Genomic DNA, 19518 nt, shown 5'->3' with positions numbered 1-19518 from the left:
AAAGCAACCTTTGTAAGAAAGTTCATTTTGTAGCTGGACATGGACTGAAATATAAATGAGACCCTCTGAAATGTTAAGGTAGGGACATTTGAAACACTGTAAAGATAAAGATTAAAGATAAAGATTGAAATTTAGTCTCAACAAAATCTCATCAGTCTCATCAAAAACCTAGAAACTATTTTGCACTTTTGAGGAAATTTTTTTGACACATTTTTAACCGTTTCTGCTCAGCTTTTCTTATTTATATCTTCGAAATGGAAATAAAAGATGGCAAAGGGAGATCCAGCTTATGTGCCTCCCTCAAACCAAGAGACTTGGACGCCTGAAGTGAAGCAAAGAGATAAAAAAAACAACACGGCTGCATAAATGTCTAAGTTACACAATATTGCACAGATTATTGTCTGCATGAAAACAGACTTTCTGTTTTGGTCCTCAGCGATAACTCAGCCTTGGGAAAAAAATAAATCGTGAGTGGTGAATCGCGCCAGTAGCCTCTAATCTCTCTCATTAAATCTCCATCATGCAGGCCGTCACTGTTCAGTGAAATCAAGTGAATCGGGAGATAGGGCACTGCAAACAGGACACATTAACGCTACTGCAAACTCAAAACCCTCTCCACCAGCGCAACCTGCCATCATTCCCAACATGCTTCCCACATACTTCCTCTCCTCCTCCTCTTATGCTTTTTCCTCTTTATCTCTCTCCTCCACACTTGTTGTCCCTCTCCCACACACATTTTCCAGGCCTCCTCCAATCTCGCTTTCTCCCCTCTAATCTATACCTGGGAGCCATGCTGCAGGCACCCACGCACTCTCATCGGGCTTTTCAGAGCATTCCAATGGGCTGCAATGCTTATCATACTCTCGCCCTTCAAACACAAAACACACACTCCTGAAGACACGCAGGCCTGTGCAGACTCACGCTTTGGTGGATAATACACTCGGTGGATGATGGGAAAATGAGGTGTGTATGTGTGTGAGTCACCCGGGCTCCAAACTACACACACACAGCTACGGATGATGAAAGCTCAGGATGACAGTCATGAACAGGATCGTGGGCTCTTTACGAAGCACAAGATTAAACTAGCATGCTAATGTTGTACGATGGTGGCTTAGAGTTCATCATTCGATTTGTCTGTTTGTTATGGAAATTAATAACTGGTAAAATCAGATGAAGATGATAGATATCACAAAGCAACAAAAAACAATGAATCCATATAATGTCATAGCCATTTTACATTCAAACCACAAATTTGAAAAGTATTGAAAAGTTTGACGTTCATTTCAGACAGTATCAACCCAAAATTTGTCATGTTTTGTCAAGTTTATTTCATTTATTGATATTCAGTATTTTTTTGTCTTTCGGGACTGCCACAGATTCTTCTCATAACACTGAAGACATTCTGGCTCCGAGGATACGGAGCATTGTGTGTGTGCAGAATGAGGCTTCTGTATTGCCTTGCTGAAAAATGCATGGATGTCCCTGGAAAAGAAGTAGTCCTGAAGGCAGCATATGTTGCTCTGAAAATCTCAATGTACTCTTCTGCAGCAATGCTGCCCCCACGGAAGCGTAAACACTGATACAACCCTAAAACCATCACAGAGCCTGGCTTTGAACTGGTGCCGAGAACAGTACGGATGCTCCTTTTGGTCTTTGGTCTGGAGCACGCAGCATCCTTTTTGCCCAATAAAGATCTTGAATACTGATTGTATCTGACCACAATGCACGTTTTCACTGTGTAATGGACCATCCCAGATGCCTCCGAGCCCAGAGAAGTAGACGCTCTGGACGAGCTTAACATGGGCCTTCTTTTGTTTTTTTTTAATAATGTTGTAATATATTGTCAATGTAGTTATATCAGCTGAATTCCTGAATTGTTTTATGATATTATCTACTGTAGAGGGAGAAATATGTCACTCTCTTCCATCTTTGCAGACTCAGACAGCTTTTTAACCAAATCATGATTATGACTACAATCACCTACTAGCATCACTTCTTTTTAATGACATTGCTATTATCATTGATATTATTATTACCACATAACTATCACTAAATTGCCCCCATCACAAATTTTCCATCAGAAATGCACAATTTTATGAATATTGACAAATTAAATTGAGTCAACAACCCAAAACATGAAATATCTTGTACACTGAATTGCATTATTACAAAAATGTAGCAGCTTTAAATGTGTATTTCTTATGTGGGACGCTTTTTTTCCCCCAAACACACACATATGTGAATAAAAGCCATAATTAATGCACAGAAACAGATGGCAGTTTATTGGGTACACCTCACTGAAACTAATGCAGTTGAGTTTAATTCCTCATTAAGGCTTATAAAGTCTCATTTTTGTTGTGATTGCCTTACAGATTGTTAATTCAACCGTCTAGTCATTTTGGAGGGTGCAGTACATTATACTAACTGCTGTTTCCCCATCCCCATTTATAGTTGATGGTAGATTAAATAACGAATGCCTTTGGTTCACACCATTATTTCCTTCTTGAGGGGAGTATTTATGCAGGACTGAGTGAACATTACAATAAACACAGCATCCTGTAAGGCAGAGATGCATTAACTGTACGGGACTAATCTTAGCATAGAGTTTCAGGCCAGCTCATTTCCTAAATTGAGCACAATGTGACCCAATTTGATCCAGACCTTATAGCAGGTGCAAAGTATGCAACATTCAAAATAAAGCCGCGTGGGGCTGAAGGTGTTATTCATGAATTGAAGTGAGCTCTCTGTACACATGCAGGTGAAGCTGTGCATGAATGACAACTTCCGCAGAATTCATCAAAAAGGCGTAGATATGGTACATGCAGCCTATTTCTGCGATGTAGCTCATTTGTACGATCACCAGTGCGATCCCCGTTAACCAATAACCCACCCTGCCACTCAAGCTCTGCGCTCCCATTCTACTACTGTCAGACACAAATTGACCATTAGACCCTGCCAGATGCCTCAGAGGGCAGACGCATTCGAAAGAGAAGGTGTGTCAGTGTTCACTGCAATGCATCTGACAGGCACTTTCTTACCTGGCTGCCTTCTTTTTGCCAGAAAACGGCTGGCGGAGGGTTTCCTTTGGTACCGCAGAGGAAGGTTACGGTGCGACCTGGAGCTGTGATCTGGTCACGTGGCCGGATCACGATCTGCGGTGGCACTGCAACACAGATAATGCAGACGAAAGGCATTGAGTGCAAACTGAAATGAAGTCTTTCGAGGGACATTTTTCTTTGTGTGTCGAGCTTAATACACCAGCAGTGAATGTGCCAGCAGTGACATTGAGTGCATAAGCTGTCAGACAAAGAGTGATGACAACAGCCAATAACTGAGAACTCTCTCAAGCTCCTTGATCTTTCACACATACACACACACACACAGTTGTACACGTACACACTGTACGGATATCTGTCACGTATTCTGTCAAGCAGAAAACAAGGTATCAGTGTTTATGTCACACCGCCAACAAAAGTGGAACAAAATTGCCTTTCCAAAGTCTGGGCTGTGTTTAGCTTCCACTTTCAGTGGAGAGGACATAAGGACCACGTTTAGTTACTCTGATATAGCTCCAGGAGATTGGGAAATATGAGGGGGAAGTTTAATGAACTAATACTCAAAGTCAACCAAAGTATAACAGAAAATGAACATTTTGTCTCCCAACAGACATGGAGAAGGGATCGGCTTACTGAGGACTTTAACACAAAATTGTTTGACGAACGTACATTCCTGTATTCTTGAACATAAACCGTGCCTCATACGCTTAATCTGTGAAGCCTGAGGAGTGTCATTATTTCTGTGTATCTACTGTTTAGAGTGAAGTTTCCTTTTCTTCCATCTTCTCTTACACATTTCCCAGTCTGACAGAACAGTCAGCCCTTTCCTCTGCTGTCTGCTGTCAGGTCTGATGTAACAAGTAGTCCAAGATGTGACCACAGTCTCTGAAACTAGTCGTGGAACTCTTTGTCAATTAACAGTCTTTCCAAAATGTTGTTAATTTTGTTGTTCCAAATGTTAAATTAAGTCTTAATAAGGCATTAGCTTGCAATCTGTATTTGTTCTCTTATTGTTTTTGGGTCCTTGAATGCCATTCCTTCTAATATACCGAAGATCTTTTTCCAATAAAAATAGCTGGATTATGCAAAAATAATCAAGCTTCTGCACAAATGGAACGGTGCAAGTCTTGAGATACCCCTCTTTTTTTTTCAACTTAGCAAGGAGCCAACTTTAAATGATATCTTCAGGCACTTTGTTACTAGCAGCTTGTCACTAAGACACATCGTTTGTTCCCATTTATTTGATTGCATCTATGAAAAATGCCAAAGATAACAGAGTTTGACAGAAATAGTATTTTTGCTCCAGCAAGGTGATTCCCAAAGAGCTGTTAGCTGAAAACTTGGCATATGGTGTGCAGTGTGTCCTTAAAACATTTGAGGAAACTGGACAAGTGGAGGACAAATAGCCTGATAAACCAGCCTAAATGGATTGGATGTCTAATTTAGTCTGGCACCGATCAATGGATACAACGGAACATTGTTGATGAGCACAACCCGTTGTCTTTCAAACCGCGTCTGTGCCTATAGGCCAACGCTCTGACCAATCAGCGCAACTGACTGTGACGTAGTAAGCGCGACAGAAAGCTTTGGTGGGAGGGGACTCTTCCAAAACTGATGCCAAGCACAGATTCTATAATAGGACAGATACGCCACTCACGGTGCATTTCCGGTTTCCAACAAGGCGATTTTGGTTGCAGTTCCACCCTCTTTCCACGTGGGGCGCCCAATTTTGGAGACCAGAATGAATGGAGTCCTATGGAGCTATACGCCTTTTCGTGCCCTTATCTCAAGATATAATTTTTTCTCTAGTAATTCGAATGTTGTTTTCGAAAGAGGGTGTTTAGAAAATACCCATGGCTGAGTTTTAGATTTTTAGAGCCACTCATTTGCTTAAAAAAAGGATTTGAAGTGTATATGACGTCATACATAGCTGGTCGACCAGCTGTCATTAGCACAATGCTAGCGCGTTGTGGACAACAAGAAGCCAACCAGTAAGAAATCAAAGGGATATATGTACTCGTTCAGTAGATTTTTTACTTGAAACCCATGTTGAGCTCTCAGAAACTACATTCAAATCTGAGCGCTCTTGAGGAGACTTAGGTGAAACTGACCATTTGTAGCATCTAGCTCCATTGGGCCCCATTCATTCTGGTCTCCACCGACGCTCCCAGTGGAATTCTGGTGGAACTGCAGCCAAAAAGCCGGTACAATGGGGCTTAATACAGAGTGGCAAGGCTGTTCGTTATAATGGCTGTGTGCCAAGGCTGAATCAAACGAGCACTGTTCCATTGCCGCCGCCATCTTTCTTGTTGTGCTTTCGCTTGTCTATGTTCGCTTCCACTGCCCAACGTCGCACTGCTCTGTCGTCACTCCCTCAAAACCCCGCACCAGAACCCTCTGGCCCGCCCGCGTTGATTCAAAACACATCTCTGCGTTGTGATTGGTTTAGTTGCCATCTGCCAGATTCAGGGCAGTATTTTCAAAATGACAAGTGGATCGAGGCCAGACCCAACCGCGAGGCAAAACATTTTGCCGTCCAGCAGTTGGCGCTGGTTTTCCAGGCTAGAGGACAAAAGAAGAAGTGTCAGGACTAAAAAAAAAAAAAACTATCTACAGCAGATGAACAGTATCTGAAAGTGACGTCCTTAAGAAAGAGGAAAAAAGACCTGACACAGGACCTGAGAGAGGCATCTGGACCATCAGCTGATCCATCTACTGTTGATTCATAGGTTCCAAAGAACTGGATTTATCAGTAACCACAGTCTTTTATAATTAATTTAATGGCTCCAGTTTCTGTAACTATTGGTCAAAAGTGGCCTCTACCAAGAGAGGACTACAAAAAAAGGTCCTGTGTAATCTGGGTTTGTTTGGCTTTGATTTATACCTACTTCAAAAGAGACTTACTGGTTGAACCATAAGCCTTGATCTATTCCGGGTTGCAGTGAAAAGGATCAGCGCAGACCTCACGTGAGTCTAAATTCAGGTTTGCGGGTCACCTTTCTGATCAGGCTAATCAGATGTCTTTAAACGAATGAAGGGCAGGAGGAGAAAGGGGGCTACGGATAAATGGTAAGCTGTCTCTCTTTCTCTCTGCCGCCACATGCCCTTCCTTATCCCCGTGCATGCGTGTTCACACACACACACACACACACACACACACACACACAGACATATACCTCTTTGATTTGTATTGATTCTGTAGCAAAGTGACAGGCCTTCCTCCGCGGAGGGGGTGTGAATGCATAATGATGCCCTCCAACGGTCCTAATTGATTTCTCATCTTCCCACCTGATCTCCTGCTTCTCTTTCATTCTCACTCTTTATTAGCATCGAAGCACTGAGAAAGGGAAAGACAGGCAGAGGAGCCTTCCAACAGAGAGGAAAACAACACAACGGTCACAGTGAAAGTGACAAAGGAGAATGAATACATTCCCTCCACTGTTTCATGTGTGAAAGCTCAATTTGCAAACTATGAAGCTAAAAGCAGAAGCCAAAATCTTGTGATGGCATCCTCCATAAAGCACGTTTGAGTTTAAGTGAAATACTCTTTCAGATATTCAACATTTCATTTATCCAATGATGGGACGTTCTGAGAGGGAAGAGAGAAAATACAGAAAAAACAAAAACCCTGCATTATGGACTCATAAATGCTGCCTCTCATGTTTGGGATTACCCTGTTGCTGTGTTCAAACACAGCCTGACTTCACCTCAGTTTGTGAGTCTGAAGCAATTACACTTTGGTAAATGGTGTACATCCAAAGGCCAGTTTCTCATACATTTCTAAGAAAGGATCAGAGTCCATACTTAAAATAGGGGAAAAGCAACTTGGACACGAAGACTAATAGAAACGTTAGAGGGCGTCGAGTCAGAAAAACACACCAGCTCTGAAAGCAGATCGATGTAAAGTGTTGAAATTTTCTCAATTCTCCCGCAGATTGAGTGTGCAAGCTTAATTTCATGCCCTGGATACAAATTTTATACCCCACCCTTTCAAGTCCGAAAACTGCTTTCACCACGGGCCCCGTTGCACAGCAGGAGGGCATCCATATGTCAACAGCCGGATAAATCACAGCTCGGGGGGGTCTTGGCTAAGCTACTTAGGGTCATGTCCTGAGGTCAAACACGTGGCCCCCTGCTAACCTTAAAGGTCAATGCCCAAACATACAACCCCGTGTTTTTTTCATGTCAAGACGAGCCTGCGATACGGAGCCTCCTACCTTCGCTTCGCAGCTAATTCAAGGAAAGGTTTCCTGCGCAGGCTGATGCAAGGCCTGAAATATTAAAGAAATGCAGGGTAACACTCTTTTCTTATGTAATGTATCTCCAGGCTTGTGCACACACATATATGATGAACAAACAGAAGAAAATGTGCGATATATGGACTCTTAGAAAAAAAAAAAAACAACCTTGACAACACCTGAACGCTTTCTCCATGCGCCTCACACGACAGAACTTTGCAACATATATGATGACGGCTAAGAATTCATATGCCGTTTTTGGTGCACCACGCAGCCCCGTCTGGAGGAATAACAATGTGTGATTTGAGCAGGCAAGCTGGCACTTCGCCTGAGGCTGTAATAAATAATTAGCAATAATGGGTGCGCTCGGCACAACACTGAGCCTTAGATTTAGGGTAGCGAGAAACATTAGCAACCTCACATGGGATAGAAATGGTGATATGGATCGCAGCGAGCAGCTGAAATATACATGACACGAATCAACAAACAATGTGTTGTAATTTAGTTTTCTGAGCTGCTGTTTTATATTTTCCTGACAGCTACTGCTGTTTAAAGGGCTTTTTAAAAAAAAGACAGGAACTGACTCTTTGTAAAACACCACGGCACCGTTTTGCCAGTTCTGTGAAATATGCAACCGATTCCGTAAAAAAAAATGATGCCACATAAACCGATGACTCCAGGAGGCAAAGTCTCGGAAGTCGATTGGAGAAGGCCTAAAGAAATAAATCACATAAGAAAGGAACTTGGCAGAGTCCGGAGACTAGTTTGATATGCTGGTTATCGCCAAAGCTGGTGAATGAATGTAAGGCTTACATGCCAAGAGGGTGGTAAAAATAGACAAGGGCTTCAAGTCAGGTTCCCATAGCATTTAAGATAAGAACTGTCAGATTGAAGGAGGGAACTCTGGTCTGAGTGTGAAGTTCTTCGTCTCTTTAAGTGTTTGTATATTTGTGTGTGATGGGAACCAAATGTTCTCTTAAAAAAGAGAGAAAGCCTGAATGTAGTGAACAGAATTGTGAACTGAAAAGTGTACGAAACCTCTTTAATATGCAGAATAATCAACGTTGCTAGGGTGTGACGTTTGATCAATGTTTTTAGTTTTTCACGTGTTGTCAAAAAAGAAAACAAACAAACGAAAACAAAAATTGAATCCAAAACAGTTCTTTACAATTAAACATGATGCTTCTAAATGATCTTGGATAATGTTGCATCGGTTTATATCTGTGTGTGTGCTGTGTGTGTTATCCGTCTTTGTGCCTACATTCACGAGCAAGGTTCTGCATAGAGTTCAACAAAAATGCGACAAGGTATGCGACTATCCTGTAAATGAGCCATTAAAGTAAAGTGGTGCATGTCTGCAAGGGTCTTAATGTACATGGCGATTCATATAGAATTGAAGCATCTACGGCATCTCTGTAACATTGTTGGGTTTCTGCTGGGGGCTCGTGGTGCATTCGAGGACTAGTCTTCCACTGTTATGCAAAGTCTCAAGCATCTTGGAAGCTGAGCACACCTCTGGATTAATATGCAGTGCCAAACTGTGTCGGAAAATGATTTCTTAAGTATGACTTTGTGAAATAATTGGCTGAGTTCATTATTTTTGTCTGGACTGCATAAGTCAGTCCACATGAGGACAGAAAGTGAAAATGTATGAACCTCGTCTCGTTTTTTCCTTGAGTTGTTGCTGTCAGTGCCAGAGCCTCCGCGTGTTAGACTTTACAGTCAGTAAGTATGTGTTTTTGGAGGAAAAATGAGCTGTTCCCACTCTTGGACACAACCGCAGCATCTGCAATGATTGTGCACCCAGGTGTTGTATTTCCACCGCTGCCCATCAGAGCTGGAAGAGGTAAATACTGGTGCTCTGACTACTGCTGAGTGATTTGACTGTGGTTGAGATCAACATGAAGCAATTAGCAATGTGTGACACCCAATGCACACCCAATACAAAGCATATTTACAGGACTGTGCAAAAGTCTCGAGCCACCCTCATTTGTTGATCGGAAGAAATTAGAGGATGCGGTAATTGATTAAAACATGTGCAAACATCCATTTTTTTTTGTACATGCAGCTAATGAAATGGTGGCAATTTATATCGATGTCACAGACTGCTCGTAACAAAGTGCCTAAAGATACAATGCAAAACGGGTTCTTTGCTCACTTGAGTTCGGTCCCTTTTTTATGTTTGAATGATCCATAGGTCAGTGTGAAGTGCTGAGGGGCTGAACATTCCTCTGAAAATGGTTTGGTACAAGAACTGGACTGCAAATGAGTTAAAAAGCAGCCAATGGCCAAAGAAAAACTTTGAAAGACCTTCAGAAAGTCTGGAGAACTGTTGCTCCAGACCACTTTAAAAGATTACAAGAAAGTCTGGCTGCTTGGAAGAAAAATACAAAGAAATTAGGGTCAATACTTCTACTCATTACTATATTTGGTGTATAGAGTAGAACTTAGAGACCACAACATAAGCTCTAGAATCAGCTGTTAACACAGGATTTCATCTTAAGCCAGATCTGTAAACTTGACCGCACATCATTTGGTACAGAGATTGGCCCATGTCTCAGTTGCCAGAAATTTAAACTGATGGTGGCTTGTTACAGGTTTCCAGGTAAATAAATTACATTTATTTTATCCGATATGCAGTTATAAAAACTCACCCTAATGTAGAAAAAGATGCACGGGATGTCTTAGAAATTACATAGTTATATAGTTATTACATAGTTTTCTGGAAGAGCTGCTTAGATTGTGTTGTTTCATTACAGAATAATACACTCAGCGCTGTCTGCAGGCATGTAGCAGAGAACGTGTCACAGCAGAAGAGATGATGTCACTCAGTCAGACGGCGTCTTCTTAGTAAGTTGGGAGCTAGTTTGTGGGGTTTTTTACTTCTTAAAAACAGCATTGATTGGACTCTAATTTGCTTTCTCTAACTTAAGTCATATGGCAGTTTACAAAATTTCAAAAATGAATTGGATTTAAGGGTTTTGGAGAATAATTCATCAGAAAAATACCAGATAAATCTCGAAACATATCTACCAAACAACTCGGTAAGCTCCGAACCCTGCCAGCAACGTTGTTGATCTCCGCTTTACAGTTCTGTTCAGGCTGTGAACATGGTCAATAGCCGATTCTTGGAAACAAACTGAAGCATAGATCGGCTGAGCTGCTCACCACATACTGTGCTCCCACTCAGGGAGATCAGAGTGTGCGATTTGTTCCACTGCTGTTGCGTAAACTCGGCGTGTTGCTCAATCACACAGCAAAGGCAAGACAAAGTGCTTACAACCAAAGCATCTTACCTCCCCTACTCCACAACACTAATGCTCGATGCATGATTTGCACCAACGTACTGAAGCCATCACACGCGGGCGAACACAAATACACACACCCCCTCGCAGCAGGAGCTCCTCGGGGGGCTTTGGATATGACAGGCAGCTGTCACAGTCCCACACTGATGCAGACGGTGTTTCACACCAGGAGTAAACACACTCCTATATACACACATTTTTTTACCCCCCCAGAGACTGTTCACATTCCCAAATGATGATTGAAGAGGTGGTTATTTCTTGGGAGTAATGTATTACAGCTGGCTGGACTATAATTCATTTGTGCTTAAATCTAATTAGAAGTTGGCCCTTTTATCCTGAACTCCAACCCATTTATCAAACATCAGCTATGAATTGGAAGAAAAGTGAAGCTTTAAATGGATCCAGAATAAGTTGCAGAGGTAGCACATGGTAAACGAATTCAAGCACCTCACTGGTTATCAGACTTTGTGGTAAAAAAGTTGGGGCTGTACATCTTCTTTGTGTTTTTCTTCATTCCCAAAGGCTACATGCACATATAGATATGGGGCTGACTGAACACAGGCTTGAGCAAAACTAAAAAAAAAAAAACAGAACAGACATTCAACATACATACGTGAAGGCTGTTTCTGTCTAATTTTGCTTTTTTGTTCATTGAACATATGGTCAACTTGGAAGCAAATGCCTTCAATCAAGAGCAGGATTAGAGGATTGATGGAGATCAAGGCCGAACCAACAATTAAAGGAACATGAGCACGCGCTCGCAAACTCAGCCTTCTTTTCGTGTTGCTTACAGTTTCTGCTGTGGCATCAAGGTGCAAGTTACATCTGCAAGTGGGGCAAGGCTTTAAAAGAACAAATACATTAAAAGGAGAGATTTGACTTTGAATGAGTGCAAACTTGACCAGATTCAAGATCTGGTGAGCGTCACATCTTCAAAGATCATGTACACCTCTCCTCTGGTGAGGTCGACTGGCGTGTCCCAGTTTAACTCGCTGCCCCCTCAAACTGCTTGCTGGCTATTCACTTCCTCTTTTTGGTTCCGTGACTTTTTAATATTCCTTCAAAAACCCTGAGCAGTACATGCCTCCTTAACCGACTAATAAATGCTTCAGTATGCTTGTTTCACTGGAAAAAAGTAGTTGGATTTACTTTCTCCTTACAGAGGAGAGTGAACAGCATGAAGAGACACTGTCAGCAACACAGGGAATTGGAAAGAATGTATTTTGCTGACAATTTACAAGACTTTCCGGTCTTTTAGACTTTCTGGTAAAGTTACTGACAAATCAAAATGTGCCAATTATATTTTGTGAACAGAAAAGATATATATATAATGCCTTTTGTAAATGTGTGCAATAGCTGCAAAACGTTCTGTTCTGCCTCTCCCCATCTACAAATGTGTAGAACAACACAACAAAAAGTTTTACAATGACCTTTAAAGCTTCAATCTTGGACATGGGAATATGCTGTGAAAAGCTGAAGCATTCAATTTGAGACTTTTCTTTGATGTGTCATGTAAATTGCTCCTGAAACCACTCACTTTCCTAGAATTTTGACAGTCCAAACGATAACAAACTGACCATCATTCAGACACCTCATTTTAGGCTCTTTTCCTCAATTGCAGGTTTGTTTTCCAGGAGTGTAAACATTAAGTTTAAGAAACTTTCTATTTTTCCAAATTTTCATGGTAGAAAAAAAAAAGAATCTATTTCAGGGGGAGTGATAACCGTTTCGTTCACAGATTTTCATTACCATTAGCATGCATGCAGAGTCATCATATAGAAGTATTTCTTTCCAGAGAGATAATTGAATTGTCGGAGCATGTAGGATTAATCAATGCATAACTGCAGCACTTGTCTTCTTTAATTTATTCTACAAAGACTGAACATTTGGGCACTAAATTAAAGATCCCAGCCTTTTCCTTTTTTTTTAGTAATCACGGTTCTATCTTTAAATGATACAACATGAGAGCGGTGAGGAGGAAAGTTTCTAGTGCTACTTAAATACTTATTGACAATCCTCTGCTGCCATTTGGCAGACAAACACTATTGTTAGTGGAGGTTGTGCCTACAAAATGGCAGTCTTAAAGCCTGTAATTGACTGTAGACTAGCTCTCCTCTTTGACACACACACACACACACACACACACACACACACACACACACACACACACACACACACACACACACAGAAACAAAAGCATGCAAATATGGGATGAAATGAATACTTACAGGATGGGCCAGCTGTGATGGAGGGATGTCAAAAGGGGGGGGGGGAGAGAAGATGAAAAGTGAGATGAATGAGATGATGAGCTGGCAATAAAGAGTGATATTAGATGAAACATTTGAAACTTTGGAAGCTCAAAGGCATAAAGCTCAAATTCAAATGAATAATAATGACCCGAGTTAGCTGAAAATGAATGGTTTGAAGTTGGCGATCCTGAAAGGAAGTGTCAGGAGTGATGAACTGAATGTGGACATACAGCCAACAATAAGAGGGCAGACTCTTGACTGATCTGTAGTTCTATACAATATCTGCTCAGTTAATTTGTGCGTGTGTGTGTGTGTGTTGCATTCTTATTATCCCTAATGCTGTAGCTACATAAACTGACCCACAATCAATTTCAATTTGCCTAAAAGCTGCTGCTGGGAATGACTTCTTCATTCTGTGGAAAATTCTATTAGTTAAATGCACAATGTTCATTTCTGCACGAGTGTGTGTTTTCATTTGTCCCAACAAATGCCAATTGTGTGTTTGTCACAACATTCGTGTAGAGATAGTATATTGTGCATATATTGAGACTCGTCAGAAGTGTCTGTAACAGTCGGTTCTGTAAGTGGGCTCCTCCTGTCTGCACAGAGAAAAGCACTGAATATTCCTTTTTATCTTCCCAAAAGACAGATTTCTCATTCGAGCACCTCTCTTCAAGGGACTGACTTTATTCTCATACAATTTCAATGCTTTTTGATCTCAGCTGTCTCTCCAGAGGGATGTTGTGTCCAGGCTTGAAAGGACCCTAAAATCCATTTTTCACTTTAACTCTCTTTTAGTTTCACTTAACAGCATGTTTCCAGTGGAATAATATGGAAAGTTTTCACCAGCCACAGCATCCCTCTGGCAACACAGTCACTAATCTTTTTTTTGTATTATTTTTCACTTCTGAACCTCCTAGTGAAAACATTTCGAACATTTCAACACATTGTCCTTGTGGAGTCAACAAAAAACAGCTAAAATGAAAACATCCAAAGATCGACAATGAAATGAGACGGCTGCTGGTGGGTGAGATGTGGGCATTTTGTTAGGAATTAACCATCCATCTGTGCAAATCAATTGGTCATGTAGTCAGGATTAAGAGCACATTTCTAGAACGAGCGAAATAGACAGCCTCGGCTGAAGTTTCACCAGATTTGGTGAGGAGCAAATGAAAAAACAACAATAATCCTTGGGAACTATATTCATTGTCGCAAATCATTCACACTGTGTGGAACTATTTCTGGTTTATTTATTTCGCAAATCAGCCAAGTTGTCTTCAGATTCTTAAAACAATGCTGTGTGCAGCCAGCAGTACCTAGATCACCTCTAAAAAAAAGACTAAATAAAAGCTGGAAACTTCAGGGATTTTACTGATTTACTTCTGGGGCCCGTGTCTGTCATCTGTTCACATGTGTGCAGTGAGTGAAACAGTGTAGTCCATGTCTTACCGTGCACTTGGAGGGCACCCGACGCTTCAGCTTTGCCAACACTGTTCTCTGACACGCATGTGTAAGTGCCCTCATCCTCAGCTCGCACCTGGGTCAGACGCAGATTGTTGTCGCTGCGGATCTCAAATCTGGAAAGACGAGAGAAATGTGTCAAATCTATGTTCCGGAAAACTAAATGAATTGATGATCGCTCTCTGATCGAACGTTTTGTTTTTTAATTCGATCTGAAAGTTGATGCACGGCAGGAGAGTCTGCTACTAGTCTGTGCTACTCAAAAATAGTTTTTTGCCATGAAAAAACCCCCAAAAGACTCCTGTGGTCCTTTAATAGGTCGGGGATGATTACATCTTTCTCCTCATTCAGTGAATGGGGATCTCTGAATATGCCCCACCCAGCAGCAGGGGCCACTCCAGGCTTACTTGGTCCAGCTAGCAACTAGAGGTCACTGGCTTGTGTTAGCGGCTATCGCCCCTCACTCCTGTTGGTGCCCACTCATTCAACAAAGCCGAATATCAGCTGCAAGCAGCTAGCATCTGCTTAATCACCGTGGCCGTGTGTACGTTGTGTGCCTGCTTGCTCAGCTAACCCAAGTCTCTGCTGCTAGTAGTTAGCACCCACTTACATGGCCATGCCAAGCAGCCGCTGGCCTCTGCTTGCCTCCAGCTAAAATCTCCTCGTAGATTGCTAGGTTCTCAGTGCATTGATTTCTCATATTAGATGCAGAATGGTTGTAAAGCCCCATAAAGAAAGTAGTCAGGTGGGGTGGTCCATGGTGTAGTGGGTACAGCAGGCGCTCCATGTACAAGAGGCTATAGTCCTCGCTGCAGCTGGCCCCGGTTCGAGTCCCGCATCAGACGACCCTTTGCTGCTTGTCGTTCCCCCTCTCTCTGCCCTCTGCTTCCTGTCTCTCTAAAACTGTCCTATTAATATATCCATTAAAGGCATAAAAGCCCAAAAAAAAAAAAAAAAGTAGTCAGGAATTGTTCCTCCGATCGTCTATGAGGAACACTCAAAAACCAGGCTGATGATGGCTGCTTTTGCCGTTGGCATGTCGTGTTACACAGAAAAACACCATACGCAGGGGTTAACGAGATTAAAAACATTTGCTTTTAGCTGAGAAGTACTTCCATCAACGTGACTTAAGAACAGATATCAAAGGTCAAAGTTGGGCAAAAGTTATTACAGAAATCTTTTGAAGAAGCAACTAATATGTTCTCTGCAAGGGGCAAAGAAAAAACTCCATCTGTGCAGACCTTGATTCTGCTGACAACAAGGGAACATTTACCTTATTTCCCCAGAGGGATCATTAAAGTTTCATCCAATCACATCATCCCAGCAAGAATGAGAGAGTAAGACTCTTACAGGGACACGGTCACAGTGCAAACACCACACACTTAGAAAGGCAACATAAAACAACCTTTTAGCACACAAGAAACAAATAAGTTGCTCATCATGTGGATGACTAAGAGACCCTTACATGCTCCAAAAGAGCGTGCATTTGTCAACTCATTATTTGATACGTCCTCACAAAAGAACAGAAAAAAGTGTATCATTCTGTTTACAAAAGTCAAAGCAGTGGCAAGTCATCCACCCACAGAAAATGATCTTTGAATCATTTTTCTTCCAAACGTGTAAAATAAAATCAGCAATTGAGAAAGGCAGGAATGCAGACAAGTTTCTCCCTTGATGGAAGATATTGAAGATATTGAAAGCTACTCTACTTAAAACAAAACAAAATGGAACATCATGCTAAGTGACACCTTGGTACCAAACATCAGCGTGTGAAGTGAATTTGTGCATTTCTAGCAGGAAGTGCATGCATGTTGCTTCCACAGTACCTGCCCCGGGGCAACTCTCCCTCCTCCCTTCGCCAGCGGACAGTCGGAGTCGGGTCTCCGTGCACCTCGCAGAAGAAGTCCACTGTGTCGTCTGCCAACACCACCTGGTTCACTGGCTGCTTGGTGAAAACAGGCCTCTCTGAAATCAGAGTGTTATAGACAGTTTGTAGTTTGACTTTTCATATCAGTCACAAATTCATAAAACAAATATTAGTGGCGTGCGACACTGAAACTTGCTATCGATCCAATAACAGGTAAAAACAAAGGCCAGCCGTGCCAATATTGTGACAGATACCAGGACGTTTTGCATATTAAAGAAGCTTATGTTCTTTCATGTAGGGGAGAGTAATGCATCATGATTTCTGAGGTGACTACTTTGTCGATTTGCAAAACCTGAATAAATTTCATAACAACGAAATGATTTTGTGGCTTTTGCTTTCCACTGATAGACAGATCGATGTTACGATCATCAATGTTTTAAACACAGCTTTTAGACAATTACATTTGATCTTTTATCATTACAATGAACTAGGTTTACAAACATGAAAACTGATGATGCACAAAGTGATTACGAGCGATCAAATGTTTCGAATTGAACTAAATACCGATCCCATCGTGCTGGCATTAACCCAATACCACTACAAATGTTTGTAATGATATTATCACTATTTGGCTTAGGATCAGCTCACCCCTAACAGACATGGAGTATGCAAGTGGGACAGCATGGTCAAATTCTAAAAACATGTACGAATGAGTGCTCCTGGATCTTCACCACAGCAATCTCTGAAGTTTACTCAGTAGAACCACCTTCAAGTTTCATATGTTTCCCATCACACGCCTCACAAAAAAATGGAAAGAATCCCAGTCAAAGAAGTCAAAAAGAGGAAGTTGACATCAAGAACAGGGAAGTGGTTGGGAGCTTAAGCCATGTGTGGAGAACAGTGGATGTCCGCTGCATTGCACCAGAGCTAAATGTGAGTGTTAATATTTCACCTGAGCCCGAGCCAACCCTGAAAAGCTTCTTTCCAAACATAACTTGCTTTACCCAGACAATAGGAAAAGATACCTCATATCAAAATAAACTCAAACGCATCGTGGAATTAATATTTCATGCTGCTTCGTTGCTCTTGGTTGTGTTTATCAGAAATACCGATACACCAAATCAAACTATATGCCCAGAGACAAGCCCACCTTGTAAGCTCCTATCGTGATCATAATCACTGTTTAAAAAATCATTACCGGCTGGAGTAATCCTTAGCCGTGTATGCAGCTCAATGTGCTGCCACAACAACCCAGCCTATAATAAAGAATGGGAAATGGAGATTAATGCAAATGTGTGCTGGCTAGTATCTTGGCAATTTAGTAGGTGGCAGTAATTTGAAATATTTGGATAAAGGTTTAAGTCTTGCATTTCTACAAACCATAAACTATTAAGTTGGGTCTCACACACTGTTGCACGGCAATGTGGAGGAGAAGCAACAGCTGTGTGTCCACTCCCTGGGATCAATACATGTTTTAAAAATGCTCATGTTGTTGCACTGCTGAGACCAGAGAAGAGAGTCGGACAGCTGAAGAAGACGGGAGGTCGAGAGAGCGAAGCAAAGGGCATGTGGGAAAGAAAGATTGATCTTCTCTGTCAGCAGGGGAGGATAGAAAGTGCAACCCAAAGGTGAATAAACCCACAGAGGCAGAAAACAGTGATAGTGTGCTGAAGAGATTTCAATCTCTAAGGGCTTTCTGGTTAGGTAAAGATTCAAAAAGAGAAGACTTTCACTGCTTCGTATTAAATACAAAACTAAAAAGTGAAACAACACAATGTCAATGTCTCATAAAAAATAATTTGCAAAGTCCTGAGCTCCAAATCCGACTACCTCCAATGATATATGATTCCTAATACCAAATCAGATTACTGTGATTCCCAAATGCGGCATTTCTTAGACAGTATTTTCCAGTCGACTGCACCATAATAACACACAGTTAAAATGACTCACCAAATACCACGAGTTCAGCAGGATCACTATCTTTCTCTCCAACCATGTTGGTTCCAACACATACATACATGCCAGCGTCATTTTTCCTGGTGTTCGAAATCATCAGCTTGCCTCCGCGGATCTGAAAAAGAGAGACATGGTGAGAGGAAGAGTGTAAGAGGAGGAAGCAGAGAGGCACAGAAGGATACAGATAAAAAGGTAAGTGGAGGAGGAAGGGAGGACGGGAACAGAGAGAAGACAAATGGACAGAGATTGGGAACAGGATATTGGGACATGCTGGTCAAGAGAGAAGACACTGGGTCATTTTCTGTTGTATGACAGATGGCTCCCCTGCTAGTATAGACGCTATTTGACAAGAGCTCTAGCTCTGGGCCAATTGCCATGGAAACATTTTCTACTGCTCACTTTGTAATAGGTAGTTGTATTGATTCACCAGCTGACGATTATGTGCAGTATGTGGACACAGTTTCCATACAATTGCTCATGAAACATATGGATGTGACCCCTTTGTGATATTTTTCTTAATGCCGTGTCATACTGCAGCATACAGCTGGGATGAATTCAGGAATCTGACAGCTTAAAGGAGACACTCCTCCTTAAGATTCAAGATAGTTTTATTTCAAGATTTATTTATTCTAACTCTGAAAAACTTCAATTTGCTCCACTGATGTAGATGGGGTTGTCTCTTTTAGTTTTCCGCAGGATCGTTGATTTCCTTCCCCGTGTGTGCAAATAACAAGTGTGGTAATCTGGATTCATTATAGTCTGAAGTGTGCGTGACATTTATTTTTAGCAGGTGGCTTGAAGGATCCAACAAAACAACAATGAGTGGGGTTCGATATATACATTGCTCTCCGACTATGAGTCTTTATCAGGCTCTTCTCATCAGGGATCAAAGCTAGGGAGCTTTTATCAGTCGTAACGCAAATTAGTAAGACTGCTTTTATTGGGACTTTAACCTGAAAGAGGCCACAGCCCAGACCCTGGAAAACTTTCTGTTCTGGCTAAATGCCCTCACACAATAGGTAATTTACTTTGCTGCGTTCCAGAAATATTCCAGATAGAGGCACAAGCAAACTCACAGTAATCCGTTCGTCTCGGTCATTGACCCGGATGTTGTTCCTCTTCCAGGAGATGGTCGGCTCAGGATGGCCCCTGGGGGGGATACACTCCATGACAGCGGGCTCACCTGCCGCCACCACCACATCACTGGGTGTCTGACGGAAGTCATCCCTCAGAACTGGAAAAATAAAAACAAGGTGCAAAGACATGGTTAGAATGTGTATAAACCTCTTTGTTGATGACACAGTCTTGTACTCCATGTTACTTTCCAAAGGTTCTGTAAACATTTAGTCTGTTGATCATGCGTTCCTTTATTTGACATGGACTCTA

At 41.7% G+C, this 19518-nt stretch overlaps 1 protein-coding gene across 1 annotated transcript in view; it reads right to left on the bottom strand.

Annotated features, from left to right (window-relative positions):
• robo3 (roundabout, axon guidance receptor, homolog 3 (Drosophila)) overlaps positions 1–19518 on the bottom strand; it is a 96460-nt gene that overhangs the window by 33418 nt on the left and 43524 nt on the right. The window contains exons 3-7 of the mRNA XM_075486515.1: positions 19209–19366; positions 18127–18247; positions 16136–16274; positions 14298–14425; positions 3039–3163 (exon numbers count right to left, since the gene is read on the bottom strand). Of these exons, the coding sequence (XP_075342630.1) occupies positions 3039–3163; positions 14298–14425; positions 16136–16274; positions 18127–18247; positions 19209–19366 (671 nt within the window). The remainder of the gene's footprint in view (positions 1–3038; positions 3164–14297; positions 14426–16135; positions 16275–18126; positions 18248–19208; positions 19367–19518) is intronic.

This window comes from Odontesthes bonariensis, chromosome 16, assembly GCF_027942865.1.
Source record: "Odontesthes bonariensis isolate fOdoBon6 chromosome 16, fOdoBon6.hap1, whole genome shotgun sequence".
Classification (NCBI taxonomy): Eukaryota; Metazoa; Chordata; class Actinopteri; order Atheriniformes; family Atherinopsidae; genus Odontesthes; species Odontesthes bonariensis.
Note: the sequence above shows the minus strand (reverse complement) of the source record. Positions and strands in the feature narration are given on the sequence as shown.